The 15,690-nt window shown below is 32.8% G+C and overlaps 1 protein-coding gene across 1 annotated transcript in view; it reads right to left on the reverse strand.

The window, feature by feature from the left end:
- Positions 1-15,283, reverse strand: part of Smp_042530 (putative wd-repeat protein) — a gene marked incomplete at both ends in the record, with an annotated part of 25,799 nt that extends 10,516 nt beyond the window's left edge. The window contains 15 exons of the mRNA XM_018789901.1: positions 1,253-1,482; positions 2,586-2,762; positions 3,570-3,709; positions 4,995-5,074; positions 5,588-5,647; positions 7,185-7,236; positions 8,771-8,930; positions 10,044-10,110; positions 10,172-10,321; positions 11,245-11,374; positions 14,122-14,296; positions 14,331-14,702; positions 14,748-14,968; positions 15,081-15,158; positions 15,205-15,283. Of these exons, the coding sequence (XP_018655297.1) occupies positions 1,253-1,482; positions 2,586-2,762; positions 3,570-3,709; positions 4,995-5,074; positions 5,588-5,647; positions 7,185-7,236; positions 8,771-8,930; positions 10,044-10,110; positions 10,172-10,321; positions 11,245-11,374; positions 14,122-14,296; positions 14,331-14,702; positions 14,748-14,968; positions 15,081-15,158; positions 15,205-15,283 (2,171 nt within the window). The remainder of the gene's footprint in view (positions 1-1,252; positions 1,483-2,585; positions 2,763-3,569; positions 3,710-4,994; positions 5,075-5,587; positions 5,648-7,184; positions 7,237-8,770; positions 8,931-10,043; positions 10,111-10,171; positions 10,322-11,244; positions 11,375-14,121; positions 14,297-14,330; positions 14,703-14,747; positions 14,969-15,080; positions 15,159-15,204) is intronic.
- Between the last annotated feature and the right edge of the window lie 407 nt (positions 15,284-15,690).

Consider the following 15,690-nt stretch of genomic DNA (forward strand, 5'->3'; position numbering starts at 1 on the left):
TTGATAGCGTGGACAGGACGATTTATGGAAGCTTCTTCGACACTACGGCGTGCCTGAGAAGATAGTCAACATCATACGGAACTCCTATGATGGACTAAACTGCCAAATCGTCCACGGAGGACAACTCACCGACTCGTTCGAGGTAAAGACCGGTGTTAGGCAAGGTTGCCTACTCTCACCCTTTCTCTTTCTCCTGGTGATCGACTGGATTATGAAGACGTCAACATCTGGAGGAATGCACGGGATACAGTGGACAGGCAGGATGCAGCTTGACGATTTAGACTTCGCGGATGATCTGGCTCTTCTATCACAAACGCAACAACAAATGCAGGAGAAAACGACCAGTGTAGCAGCAGCCTCAGCAGCAGTAGGTCTCAATATAAACAAAGGGAAAAGCAAGACTCTCCGATACAATACAATATGCACCAATCCAATTACACTTGACGGAGAAGCTTTGGAGGATGTGGAAATCTTTACATATCTGGGCAGCATCATTGATGAACACGGTGGATCAGATGCAGATGTGAGGGCGCGGATCGGCAAAGCAAGAGCAGCATACCTACAGCTGAAAAACATCTGGAGCTCAAAACAATTGTCAACCAACACCAAGGTTAGAATTTTCAATACAAATGTCAAGACAGTTCTTCTGTATGGGGCAGAGACGTGGAGAACTACGAAAGCCATTATCCAGAAGATACAAGTGTTTATTAACAGCTGTCTACGCAAGATACTTCGGATCCGATGGCCAGACACTATCAGCAACAAGTTACTGTGGGAGACAACAAACCAGATTCCAGCGGAGGAAGAAATCAGGAAGAAGCGCTGGAAGTGGATTGGGCACACTTTGAGGAAATCACCCAATTGTGTCACAAGACAAGCCCTCACATGGAATCCTGAAGGTCAAAGGAGAAGAGGAAGACCAAAGAACACATTACGCCGAGAAATAGAGACAGACATGAGAAGAATGAACAAGAACTGGAAAGAACTAGAAAAGAAGGCCCAGGACAGAGTGGGTTGGAGAAAGCTGGTCGGCGGCCTATGCTCCATTGGGAGTAACAGGCGTAAGTAAGTTAAGTAAGTAAGTAATTAGAAGTGTATACCCACGACTGTAAATCTGGCCAAAAATATTCAAATTTCCCAGTCAGTACGACACCTTCAAGCCACTGAGTCAATGTTTATCTAGTTGATGTCAGGCTTGATAGAAATTTACATTCTTACAATACTTTAATTACAATTAAAAAAGAAAGCTTACTTTGTATATTGAATTCCTTGAGGGAATGAACTGACAGTTTTACGACACATTAAGGTTGATGTATTATATAATTTTATTTTAGATGCAGAATTTGATATAAAAAAGAACTCTTCTTTATAACATGATAATGGTAGCATACTTAAACATAATGGTTTAGCTAATTGTTCAACTTGATAACGAGCTATCACTGGTAATGAATGTTTCCTTGCATTATATAAATCATATTCAGCCTAGAAAAAACATAAAAATAATGAAATTCAAACAATAATCAGTTAAACAAATTTTATACAGTTTAAATCACGAGTCGATTGAAGCTAGACCAACATGGAAAACCTGGAAGCACTGTACGGCTGTTTCGTTCTATTGTGGGACTCCTCAGCAGTGTACATCCACGATCCCACTTCGCGAGATTCGAACACAGGACCTACCAGTCTCTTCTGATAATTAAACAAATGTTTGTATTTTATTTGTATGGGAGATTAATAATTTACAGATTTGTTTGTGTTATAACCACAGAGAACTTTATATTTTCAAAGAAAATATGATAAAATTTAGTTCTATTCCCTACATTAGATAGTGTAATTAGAAGATGAAATTCACAAAAATCATGTCATTTATATTAGCACCTAAATAATAGATGTTTATAACAGTCTATTGTTTGGAAGTAAATCGAATAGTTTTGTGTTAAAATAAAGTCTTAACACATAATTAAGGCCATAAACATTTAAAATACAAACACACTTTCATTGCTTCATGGAATATACGACCGGGATTTAAACAATTGAATCATATCCTAAGGTATTTATCACTTTACTTGCATCTAGATAAAAATGTTAAAGACTGGATATAATGGTGGTACTTTGTTTTCCCCTTACAGAATAGATTATTTATCACCATGATATGGCGATCAGTGACTGAATCAATTGGAGTGAGAATGACATATGAAATCGATTTTTCCCAATAGTGTGTGATCTGTATCCACATCTCAAGAAGGATTATAAATATGTATGGTAAATATATGTTCATAGTAAGTTATTGAATGATCATTATCAGTCTAGTTTATACAAATCTGACTGTTAATCTAACTTTAAATAAAAAGTTGCGTATTTATAAATCAATCTGATTTGTTTTAGGAGTCAAATAAATACTTATCACCAGTTTTTGGTTTTGCGATTCTTGCCTTTTCTTTTGTGTTCAAGTGGTTGTATGAATTCAGTTTGGGATTATTAGAAGCGGCTGAGAAATCAAATCGAGCGTTCAGTTAGTAAACTTATCATATCATTATTACTACTGATAAAAATACGGATTATTTAATAACACTAGAATCACTTACCAATGTTCTATCTTCACTTAATGTGAATAGGCGAGATCTTTTAGATTCTGTCAGTGTCCAAAATAGAAGGTCTGTAATTCTACGATTATGAGCACGAACTCGTGCTACGTAACACCATGAATTTTCACATTCTTGGGAGTTGGAGCGTAATAATAATGTTGTTGTGAATGCCGAATCCTTTATATTTTAGATAAAAAATGAATCTAACGTCTTTAAAATAACGTTAAATATTGTATAGCTTCATCATAAAAATAAAATGATCCTTGTTCCCATGATGAAAAAACCTTTAACTGGCCTATGGATGTAGATAACCAATACTAGTAAAAAATATTCCAATAAGAAAGTTTTTAGCATTATGAGATTTGAAATAACTTAGTTTAGCAGTTATTATTCATCAACTCTAAAAACAATTTTCCGCATAAACTGTTATCATCTGGATAAAAATTAGAAATAAGAAGCGCCGGATAGTTGTTTTATAGTAAGTTGGGACTCGTCAGAAGTGCGCATCTACGATCTCATATGCCCCAAGGTTAAAACTAGTTAAAATTCAAAGATTTAGATGTTAATCTACAATGATTTTGAAATATCGTCTGATTACTATCATGAATTGTAGTTATCTCACTTCTAACGCAATTGGCTGCAAATAGTTTCAACTATTTATTAGAACGTTGAGAAGTTCATATTGATGCCAGTCATTGCTGAGTACAAAATAATCATTAAAATAGATGAATTGTGAAGAAATGCTTGATTTTTAAATTGCTATCTTTATCATAATCTGATTTTTGTTATTACCCTAATATTTGATGAATTATATGACTTTGATAAACTGTAATTCGAAGTGAGAGTTTTGTTTCAGCAAATGGTCTGTAAGTGTATTCGGTTTACAATTAAATGTTAATGGATTTGGTCATGGACTTTTGTCATTACCATCATAGTGTAAAATAAACTGTAAAAATACAATTCGTTGAAAGTTATGCAACTCACAGCATACGCGCAGTAATTATTACAGTATGAAAAATCAATATGAGTGATAGGACCTTTTCCATATGTAAATGGTTCAGGAGTCATCTCATTCAACGTTAACGAGTCCAAGACACGTAAGTATCCACTCATAAAACCGACAGCTAATGATATTAAATAGCAGAAAAAGAGCAGATATCAAATGATGAAACTCAAGTTTAATAAAAGATTGTCAATGTGTTTACGGAATAAAAGTAACATAGTTGCTATCAGCTCAAATCTAACTAGACCGCTTATGGAAGCTAATAGCTAACAAATTAACGGGTAAAAGAAAATGTATATATCTCACCACAGGAAAATCGCTTATCAGTATATTAGAAGTTTGAAGGCCTTATTCTCCATTATTTTTTATTTTCAAAGTTTTCTTCAGTGTCATCAGTTGCAAATTTAAAGTGATATGGTAAGAACGGATGATACTGGCAACTTTCTCATAGATTCTAAATGATGGAGACATATCTTTTTATGTACTGTGAGTCAAAACACAGAATCACTTCGATTAAGAAAGTTCTGAAACAAAGTTCTATGTAACGGATCTAAGGTAAACATGATGGGTATAAGTACACAAATATTGGAATCTGATAAATGTGATAGTAACCAAACATAGTGAGTAGAATGTTTAGTAGCCCGAAATTTGACTCCAGGTAGATCGTATTATGATCGTTATTGAAATATACATGTCTTCAATCCTCATTTATTATTATCAACTTAACTCGCGTTAGTAAAAACGGTATTAAATAAGTCAATCACGAGAATGAAGTTTGAACATGTATATTCCACATAATCGTTTATCTTAACAGACAATCAATCGAAGGTTTCAACTGCTGTCCACCATATATCTCTGCTTCCCATCGGTTTCTAGTTTTCTTGTTTATATGTGATCGTCTTCAAGGTTGCAGGTGCAAAATTAGATAAGAGTTGTTAAATGTGCGTTATGAATTTAAATTGTTTGATGTAGTTACAGATGTTGAATTTTATCAAAAGCTGATTCTATTACTGTTTACTGTGATTTTTACTATGGAACGGAATTCCAACATATTTGGATAAGCCTCAGTCTTGCTAGTGATAAAAAAATCCACTGTAATTGGCGAATACACATTATTCTTAGTAGTCACTGTATATATATCACATATACTCAGTATTACACTAACAAACAACAAACCGTAAATTTGTATAATGTTGTCCTAGAAAATAATAGTCTATGCTTAAATATATCAATATAGCTCTGGAAGATAGAGGAAGCCTCATTTTCTTTGAACGTTTGTGTTAATCTTCTTTGGTAGTTACAAAAAACTTAAAAGCTGGTCTTTTGATTTACAAGGTATCGAATATGATACGTTATAGATTGTTGCAATGAGAGACCTTCGAATAATTTATATGAAAATAACTGACCAAGATATTGTCCTGTCTTATCGTATACACAACTTTGAATTGGATTGTTTAAGCCGAAACTTTTCATTGTGATAACTAATCTATAATAGAAAGTGTAATTAAACGAATTAGTTTACTTATTATATACTAGATTAACTATCTCAAACATAAATAGGCATTTAATTTTATAATAAATATAAATAATAAATGCTGACGATTCCCACAATAGGACGAAACGGCCGTCCAGTGCTTCCAATTTCTCCATGGTGGTCTAGCTTCAATTAACTCATGATTTTAACTATATATAAAAATGAACAGATTGTTAGAAATGTTTTTACTGATACAAGTTCATTCTAACAGATACTAAAAACAGAAACAATCCATATATTCTAGTCAACGTCAGTGAGATATCAATACACTATGTGATTCACAAGTATCATGAACAAGAGATCATCGTCAGAAATGATAACATTATTTTACTGACACTTAAAACATCTTAAAAATATATGTAAGTCATTTTAGTATCTTTATACTATTTATGTAACAATATATGAACTAAAATTCATAAATTCTATTCAGTGTAAAAGTTCCCTTTTTCAGATACATACACTTACTTGCTTTCATAATCGTAAACTTTTATAAGTCCAGAATAACTGCATGTTGCAATGTGATTCCTAATAAAGAAGTTGTAAAGGACAAATAGGTAAAGTTTATATTAACAAAAAAGGGATAGAGCTATTTTTAATTTCTTTTTGAAAAAAACTAGTAATTAATGATACGTAAATGACTCCAATCCTGAGAAATGTAGTCTAGTAAAATTCATTTAGTACAGGAATTCAGTAGATTAGGATGAACCATGAAACTGAGTTAATCGGTGGAGAATACACGCGCAGTAGAGTTAACCTGTAATCTAGTTACTTAAGGGTTATGAAGTGACGTTTTGCGAGGACATAAGTTTTGATAAGGTGATTGATCTTCCTCAACAAATAAAATACTGATGTAGATAGCAGAGCGGTAGTTTAGGCTTCGAAGCAATCGTCACTCACTCAATGTGTTGCAGGTGCAAATTCAACCTTATCAAATTTGCTTTGATCAACCGAGTAGCAACATTAACTATCATACAAAACGTCTCCTAGTCAAGTACATAAATCTGTACTTACTGAATCTCTTTCTTATCAGTAGGTTTTGTTATCGAATACCAAGAAAAGATTTGCTAACAAATATCTGACTGACCTTTTCTATACAACTTACATATCAAGCTAATTTCATGCTCCTCATAAACCATTGCATACTGTACCGAAAATAATGTGAGCTGGTAACTGTTATTACACGATATAAACAAACATCTGTGAGTTGTATTAAAAAAGTGAAATTATCAAGACTTTCACTTAGTAATTTGGTAACTATGTGCCAATACTGAAGAATTGTTTTCATTTTGATGGTACTTCTTGTTACGTACTAATATTAATGGAAGAATTATTGATTGTGTTGAAGTACTTGACCACTGTTTCTTTGAAATGATAGGTGGGATTTATACCTGAGGTGTATGTTTCTAATTAGGTCGTGTAGCATAAGCTCAACGGTTTAATCAAAAAACCTTTTTCATTCTGGATAAAACCATCAGCACTTACTTCAAAACAGTTTGATTTAGCGCTTTCGGAATAAGTAATCAGCTCATTTTCTTGTGAATTGAGCGCTGATGTTGTCCTTAGAACGAGAACGAAAGCTTCTCACTAAAGCCAGTGAATTAAAAGAATACAACACAACGAAAAGCCGTCTCCTTGTTAATTTTGGACTTGCTCACAGATTATAAACATAATCACAGACGAGCTTGAGCACAAAACGTTTATTTCTCGTGAAGAGATGTCCAAATCAGGGTCCTATGTGGTTCACAGTTCAAACCTTAGTTAACCCACAATATAACTCGATGATCATCCACTTCCAATTTTTATTTATTAATTATCCCCGAATTTCGCGTTTAGGTTGCTCACATAATTTATAGCTATGTAGTATTTTAGTCCAAAATCTGATAAACTTTTTCCTAGTTCCCATAATTGAGGTAAATTAAAATTCTAAAATAGAAAATATTCATTATATTCTGATCGATGGTATGTACAGTAAATACTGTAATATATGTTTTGGAAGATTAAGTGATATATTAGCATTAATGCATCAAACTGATTTATTGTGATAAATACTTAGTTTACTTACAATACTGGATGAGTAGTCAGCGCATTGACATCTGAATCATGTTCTATTAAAACTATCTAAAAATAAACAAAAAATTACGTAATATACTTCTTACATGTATGTAGATTACACTGTACAATTGCTTTAAACGGTGTTCATTTATGTAAATAATTAATTGAATTGTACATAATTAAAGTTACCTTTAATACATTTATTCGAGATGATTATTTAGTATCAATGATAACTGTAGATAAAAGATTCTAGTTGGTTAAAGAAGCCACATGGTAAAAATAACTAGGGTACCACCATTTTAATACTCATTAAAGTTATAACTAAATAAATGAGAGGAGTGTTTGGATTAAGAATACTTAAAATTAAAAGTGTTAAGACCTCAAAAACGTTTACTCAAGAGAATCACAAACAAAGTACAGACCAAAGACTTGGTCAGTTTAAATAGTTTTCCATGAAAACCGTTTGTACAACAACGAATATCTAAATACATTTATGAAAAAATATGATTGTTCATTCAATATCCAAGTAATGTTTGAGAATAGATTAATGAATCATTAAGATGTGTGACAATAATCTATGGATTAAATGAAAACTTGCAAATAGGATAATGTAAAAGTACAATATTCTAAGAGTCTTCTGATTATACGATAAAAATATGAATACTAATCCTTCGTATGGTAATTCCCAAAGTTGTATTTCCTCACTACTCATCCCATCATATCGAGTATACTGAGACAATGTATTTATGCAATAGGGTTTTGGTTAAGTTACACATTTTAACTGAAATAATTTTATTAAAAAGCTATCATTGTCTTTTAAAACTACATCATAAACACTAACCTTAAGTAGAAGACACCATTTACTTGTGTTCAAAATCAGTTGACTTCAATAATCTTGTCATTGATAGATTATTCTCCGAAGCACTACTGTTCGCATGTGCAACTTTATTCATATTTAATGTGTTTGTTATTCTGGTCTTCCACCATATAAGTGATAAGCCTTTGTTTTATAGGTCAATAAAATATATCTATGTCGGTATACCTGCTGACTTTTACTGATACTGGTCCAACGCTTCTACTATTCCTAATATTTACTCGTTATAAACTTTTATCATATTTCCAGCCAAAACCATGTTATGTTTATTAGCATACTTATTAGTTTTCTCACTAATAGTGAAAAAATCTTTGAAAAGTAATAACTTTTTTATTTCCCCAACTGATTACTTCCGAACGATTAGTTATCTTTCAATTGGGAGGTTTGTTGAAGTTAATATGAGTTTAAATCGGGTTCGGTCACTGATTACTATCAAGTGATGAACCACTGAAATAAAAGAGAACTGAAAAACTGTTTAGGGTCCCTTAACTGTACACAAAAAACCCTAGAATCCTGAGGCTTTGAGGCAGTTGGGTTAATTTCAGAATACTGAGTGAGAATTTAATGGTACAGTTTTAACCACTGCATCATTCAGTTGTATCGATGTCTGAGTGATTCACTTTCAACATAGTTGAAATTCACTAGCAACAAATTCTAACTAGGATGTTTTACTTCATAAACCTCAAAACATACAAACACTCAAACAGTATATCATGATAGACAAACCTTTTTAAATCCACCCTCAACTGTGACAGAAATCATGACTGCGCTTGACGTACTAACTATAAAATCTTCTATGATAAATGGTTCTGCGCCGATTGTTGCACAGGTAGGATAATCTTTTCCTTTGATAGATTCAGTTAAACTCGATTGGTTTTTTCTAAAGTAATTGTTATAGAAAATAGTAGAAAGTTAGAACCTCGGAATGAAAAGCTTTTATCGGTTATAACAAGCAAGTTACAACACACTAATTGAATATTAAACAAACAATCAAAGTTTACAACAGTTGTCGATTCGTATTCCGAGACAATCGTGTTTCATTACCATCATTCAATAACCTCCCACTAGTACCTGCCTGAAATTGATGTAAATTAGAGCTTTTCATCATTTTGGGACCTATATTTTGCCAAGGTAACCCGATATGTAATGTAGAAATAGAGTTCGAAAAAAACCACCTAAAAGCCGAGTTCAAAACGGTATGATAATATCAATCTAGAGACAAATACTTAGTAAAAATTAATGAAGTTGGAAGTACCAATTTTACCCTGATATTGAGTCATAAGATTCTATTTTTATAAGAAGACGGAAAAATTATGCGACGATTTTATATCTCAGAAATATGAACATGGGGAAAACAGTCATCTAGCAGTTGGTTAGATGATATATGCTTTTTATGAAACGTATCTGTAGATGATAGAAATAAGGCATATATTCAACATTGTTTATGAATTAAGAAGGTAAACTATTCTTCTAAACAAATTTTGTTTATCAGTTCTAAGCAGTTATTTTCATGCTGTAAATAATTAATGAATTAAATAATTCATAGAGATAAATATGGTAGTTGAGTTTAGGCTGCAAACCAGTTGAGATGAAGGAATCACCCATTATTAAATCACCAAGAATGAATTTTGGTTCCAGAAGCTGGTTTTAATTTTAACTAAAGACATAACTATCATCCCACTCTGTGGAAAAAAATTGCCATTGCCTTTCTTTTAAATGTCACCTAGGCTATGGAAAGTTTTAAAACTCTTTCTAGTGGTTATCTACTCTGGTTTCAGATGCAATGGCGCTGTTTTTACTAGTATATGTCAAGAAATATATATGAGACAAGCAAATGCTGCTAAATGAATGACTGAAATACTTATAAAGCTCGGATACCTGGAAATAAAACCCTAACAGTTATTTTTTCATTATAAGTTAAAGTGATTCATGCCACTTTTTATTTGTGATCGTTTTAATATTAGACCCCTTAAACAGTGAGATTTAGAAATCATCACAACTCAATGCAGCTATATTTTTGTCTAAAATAAATTGTAACAAGTTACAAACAATAAACAAGTATCTGATTTTAAGTAAAAAGCACAGTTGTTTTGAGAAACCCTAAATAAAAATGTATAACTTACTCTGTAAGAAGACTAGTTGTAGCAAAACTGATACAATTCACCGGTCCAAATTTAAGATCTTGATACCAGAATAAAAGCATGAAACTACAATCGAAAAATTTCACTTGTCCACTAGAATCACCAGTAACAATACATTTCCCATAAGGGTGGCTAAAATATACCAATAATTTAAGTAATAAGGGTAAATAGTTTTAAAAATATGAATATTAGCTCTCAAGTCGTATGAATTTAATTTATATTCAGTCTGGTGATTATCATAGATTGATTTATGGAATTTATATCACCCAGACTACATGTATTTATGAATCATTTAAAAATTATGAGGCGTTTTATATTATTTCCCACAGGTTATAAATTGTTATAGAATGAAAGTCGTGTGATAAGAATTCAAAATGCACAGCCGTTACATTTAATTTCTAATAAAATTGTTGTTCGAATCTTTGCTTTGAGCAGTCTGAACAGTAAGTCTAATTACAATGAAATCATTATTTAGCATAAGACTTCACTTACATCGTTAATGTTTTCAACAACATCACGATAAATTCCTTTTGTATTGCTTGTTTGAATCTTCCCATTGATGTTTAGGACTGCGATTGATCTGTCTCTTAATGATCAGTTGCACTCCTAAACATCTACAGGAAGGTTCAAACAAACAATACAAAATGAATTTACACTTCACCTCATTGCACAAATTAGTGGACATCGGGACTCAGTAGCTAAGTGGATAATATGATAGTTTTTCAAGAGAACGGTATTAAGTTTGAGTCCCGAAGTAAACATCAACCCTAGAATGCAGGTACATTCACCTGACGAGTGCCTAATGGGATGAAACGCGCGTCGTGGATTGCACTGCTAACCACCATCTACCTTTGCTCATAATAATAATAATGAAAGAAGAAGAAACAATCCGTTGATAGATGATTCTATGTGTTATTTCTTATAATTTAAAAGTTTTGATTTAAAGAGCGACTACTTTGAAGCAGTAATTGATAGGCTTTCTATTCATCATAATATTTATCTCCACATTTAAAAAAACAATATAGTCGCATAAACAATATAAGCAAATAACATACCAAGCTGTAGTCGTAAGAAAAGTTATTCCTTTCTCATGTAATGGTATTAATTTTGTTGCCCGTTTATATGGTGTTTCATAATTGTCTCCTGATAAAATTAAATGATTTAAATCATAATAAATTAACGCCATGAAACGAGATCAAACCAAGTAAAACTTTAAAATGAACATAAAATAACGTGGTAAAGATATGTGATGTGTGTTTTAAATTTAGTTCAGATTACATGCAGATACCAGTAAAGTAATTGTTTCCATTGCTTTCACAACTTTACAGATTACTTTGAAATAAGCTTTGAATATTCAGCAGAAAAATATTCATCTCAACTCGAGACAGATTACTTTAAAATATAAGAATTCACTCAGTTCCATTCAAAACTGAATTAGATTGAGTTTATTGACCAGTGGAATAGTTCGGAAACTATATTTTGCGTAAACTTTCAATATTTGTAATTAAACACAACGAAAATGTTTTGAGTACAAACTGTTAAAAAGATCGAGGATGAAAAAAAATAAATAGCAGTATTAGTATACTGCTTACATAGTTGTATTGACAAACATTTTTCTAATTAACAGTCTGATAAATAATCATCGGAAGTCGCAGAAAATTAAAGAAGAAAGAGTAATAAGACATTTCAAAGTAAAGTACTACTATCTTATGGATAAGTTTTATTTATTTTCTTATGGAGACAAGTGCATATTAATTAGAGGAAAACACTAGACTAACCTTTAAGAACAAGAAGTTCCCAGTTAATAATGGTACAATTGTTGGTATAGCCATCAGATATGTTTATAAATAAAAAGTAGAACTGGTATTTATACATTATAGGTCAAAAACTTAAGCAGTAAATTTAGTACACTTAGAAATAGAAGTATGAATGAAAAGGTGTATTATATTTATATATATATGCGGATATCACAGTGGGATCTCTTGCATATATATGAAGTTAATAGAGTTTTATTTTAAACAGTAGTTATTAAGTGATATACTGATATCAAGAAATTTCTACTGATATAGTTTACTAAAAAATGAGCATGTTAGACGAATCATATGATTAGGAGTTTTATCACTTTAAATTTAACTTATAAGTAAGGAAATGAGTTCAGTCGATGTATTGGGATTTTTCTACTGTTCCAAAAACGTCAAAACTTCATTCTTATTGCCAATGAGATAACATGTCATAGGTGATACGTCTAAGTAGATAATTATAATAATGTACAGAGGATGCGCTTTAAGAGTTCAGAGAGATTACACACACCAGTTTCTGTCTCCGTATAACTCAGAGGTTTTCAAAGACATACTACTCTTGGATTAATTTTAAGTACTTTGAAAGTGCAAGATAATTAAATCCTGTGATAAAGTTGTAGCCCCTCCAAATACATTTTGGAAAATCACTTTAACTTCATAGCTTTTCTGGTGGTCAAGATATACTGCAAAAATATCATAATTTAGTCAGTCAGCTAAAACGTAGGACCAGGCACATATATGCATTGGTCCAAGTCGCCACACCTCATTAGCACAACAAGATCAACATCAAATTCATAGAAGTAGTTATTTCAGTGGTAGTAATATATACAAGAAAGACTGTGTATAAGGATATATTACAGGAAGAAAGAGTTAGTTCGCAGAAAAAAAGGCATAAAGTAATTCTAATCTCATGGTTTAAAGGAAGAAAAAGAGTGTATACATCTAGGCTACTGTGATTGCTTGATTCATGTCACACAGAGTCTTCAACCATTGGTTACGATAGTCACGCGGACCCCAATCAAGTAGTCAACATCTACAAACATGGCTCAGACTAGAGGTTAGTGACTTCAAACACTGATGCCATGTTTTGGTTTGGCTGCCCCTAACTCTCTTCCAACCAATACTAGTCAGCATTGTGCATCGTGATAAGCGGTGTTCAGGCATACGTAACACATGATCCAACCATCTCAGTAGATGAAGATTCACAACTTCATAAACTAATTTACTATCATTGCCTAACACCCTGCGTCTAACCTCTCTATTACTTACCCGGTGATCCCAGCAGATGCGAGCAATATTTCTAAGACATATGTGATCAAATACTAGTAACTTACGAGTATCTTTTACTCTTGGTGGCCACGTTTCGCAGCCGTAAAGTAGAACAGAGCGAACTGATGCGCAGTATACTCGTCACCTAATTTCTACTGACATAGTTTTCTCAAACATGAGTATGTTAGACACACCGTGTGATTAGAAGTTTTATGATTCATGGTAGGGCTCATTGTTACTAGGATAAATAAATTTTGTACTGCTGAGAGTCGAACGGCTCTCTCCAAAATCCTGAATAGTAAGCAACTAAAGTATTTTCTTGGTTTCTGTGATAACAGAACAATAAGGTTGGGAAACACTGATAAACACAATTTCTGGTGCTTGAACAGGTAAATACTATCTAGCTTCAAGTAGTTCGAACACCAAAGGCGAGGAAATGAAAGTGTGAATATTTTTCATGGCTAGAAACGCAGTAATAAAGGAATCCCTTTTTCATATCTTTAACAGCTTTAGATACGGATCGTTCTTCTGAAGGTCTATAATTAGTTACTGGCCACCGTAATCCTAAATCGGTTGTGAAGTTAATCCAGACTGATTATGTCAAAATATATATACCATATACTACGTATATTTTTACTATAGGCTCAGCTAGTATACTTCGTTTTGCTACTACTATTTGAAACTACACATTTATGCATACACATTATCAAAAATAAATTTTCATAATAATGAACAGCTATCCCTATACCTAAATGGAGCGGTTTTGTGTATTTCTGTTGCATAACAGTAATAGTCAGTCAGGCTTCAGAAGTAGGGCATAATACATTATACACTGTGAGGTGGTGAGATGTCTAAGACTCTTACCTTTAACTGGTTGTTTGTCTGATTCCCATATGACTAAGAGACCGGTCGAAGTACCAGTTATAGCAATGAATTTATCAGGAATGTACTGAGTGCAAGAGAATTGACCAACTTTCTGCTTAAAATCGTCATCTTTAAGGGAAGGAGCATAGGCAACTATATCTTTTTCTTGATTACTCTATAATAAATGATTAAAAGATTTCATTAATTACCCAAGAATAAAATATGACTTGATGTTCTCCATTTGTGGAAATATGATAATAGTTATCTGGATTGAAGGTTATTTTCGTCTGAAAAGACAGTTCGCCACTTATCTTCACTTGACAGTGTGGCAAATCACTTCCTGAAGTCCAGTTCCAAATAGATAAACTCTGATCAACGGAATCAGCGCCTAATGTAGCCAGATAGCGGGCGTCCTTGGTTAGAGCAACTGATACAACACCGTAGCTGTGAGGTTTGGTGATTGTTCGGACCGCTTCTCCCGTTTTTATATCCCATACTATGACAGCACTATCAATACCGCGATCACCCGAAGCTAACCAACGTTTATCTCCACTACATGTAATACTCATCACTTCATTGCACTAATTCGATAAATACAATATTACTGTGCATTATTATTTTCTTACATGTCCCCTCAAAATTTTCTGCCTGTTGTTTTTTATGTCAAATAATACCAATAAATGGGCAGACGCATAAAAGACTATGTTCGATTGATCGTCACTCAAGTTTATGAGAGGAACAGACTGATTAAATCCGAACGTCCATGAAGGAGAAATTGCTTCTGGCACAACTGGGTTGAGGCAAGAAATCTCGTTCTCCGTTTTATGTTCAACTAAATGTTTTGCTTCTACAAAAACAAAACATAAAACAATTTAACTCCTATTATTTATTAATATCCTCTCGTCAAGTTAATTACTTAAAGCCAAAGAGACATAATCTGATCTTATAAAAACGCCTACCATTTGATCCTTGTGTATTTTTATCGAAATCATCATTTTGATTTGTGTTATCTGTAACGTTCATGCTCCCATATGAATCTAAAGAGAGTTAAAAAAAACATATTTAACGAATAATACAACATACTTGGGGTCTGCTGAGGACTAACCTGGTGATGAACTGGATAGCTATTATCAAAAGCAACATTTGGATCAAGATCATTCATCCTACCTCAATTTCAAAAGTGCTCAATGAAAGTGGTCGGCATAGTATCACAATTTCGGTAGGTACTAACAATTATTCCTCCATATGTAATAACTGGCAAAAAAATAAAGTAGAACGCTATGAGCATAAAGTAGCTGGATGATGTAGCTTGTTTTTACCTGAAGAATTATATAAACTGACAGTCGAAATAGGTTAGACGTCCAATATCTAGTATCTAATATACGAGTTTGTATAGACCGACCGGTTCCTTTTTGTTTGCTTCTTGTTGTTTTTGTATCGCTTGATGTCTTTCGTAATGTTTAATGAGTGGTAGTCAAGCGTCTCGCACTAACCGGTTATAATTCGTTTGGTAGTTATTTGTGGCTCTGTTTATCTTGCAGTTCATGCTAATGCGTTTTTTCCAAGCCA

This window comes from Schistosoma mansoni, chromosome W (assembly GCF_000237925.1).
Source record: "Schistosoma mansoni strain Puerto Rico chromosome W, complete genome".
Lineage (NCBI taxonomy): Eukaryota > Metazoa > Platyhelminthes > Trematoda > Strigeidida > Schistosomatidae > Schistosoma > Schistosoma mansoni.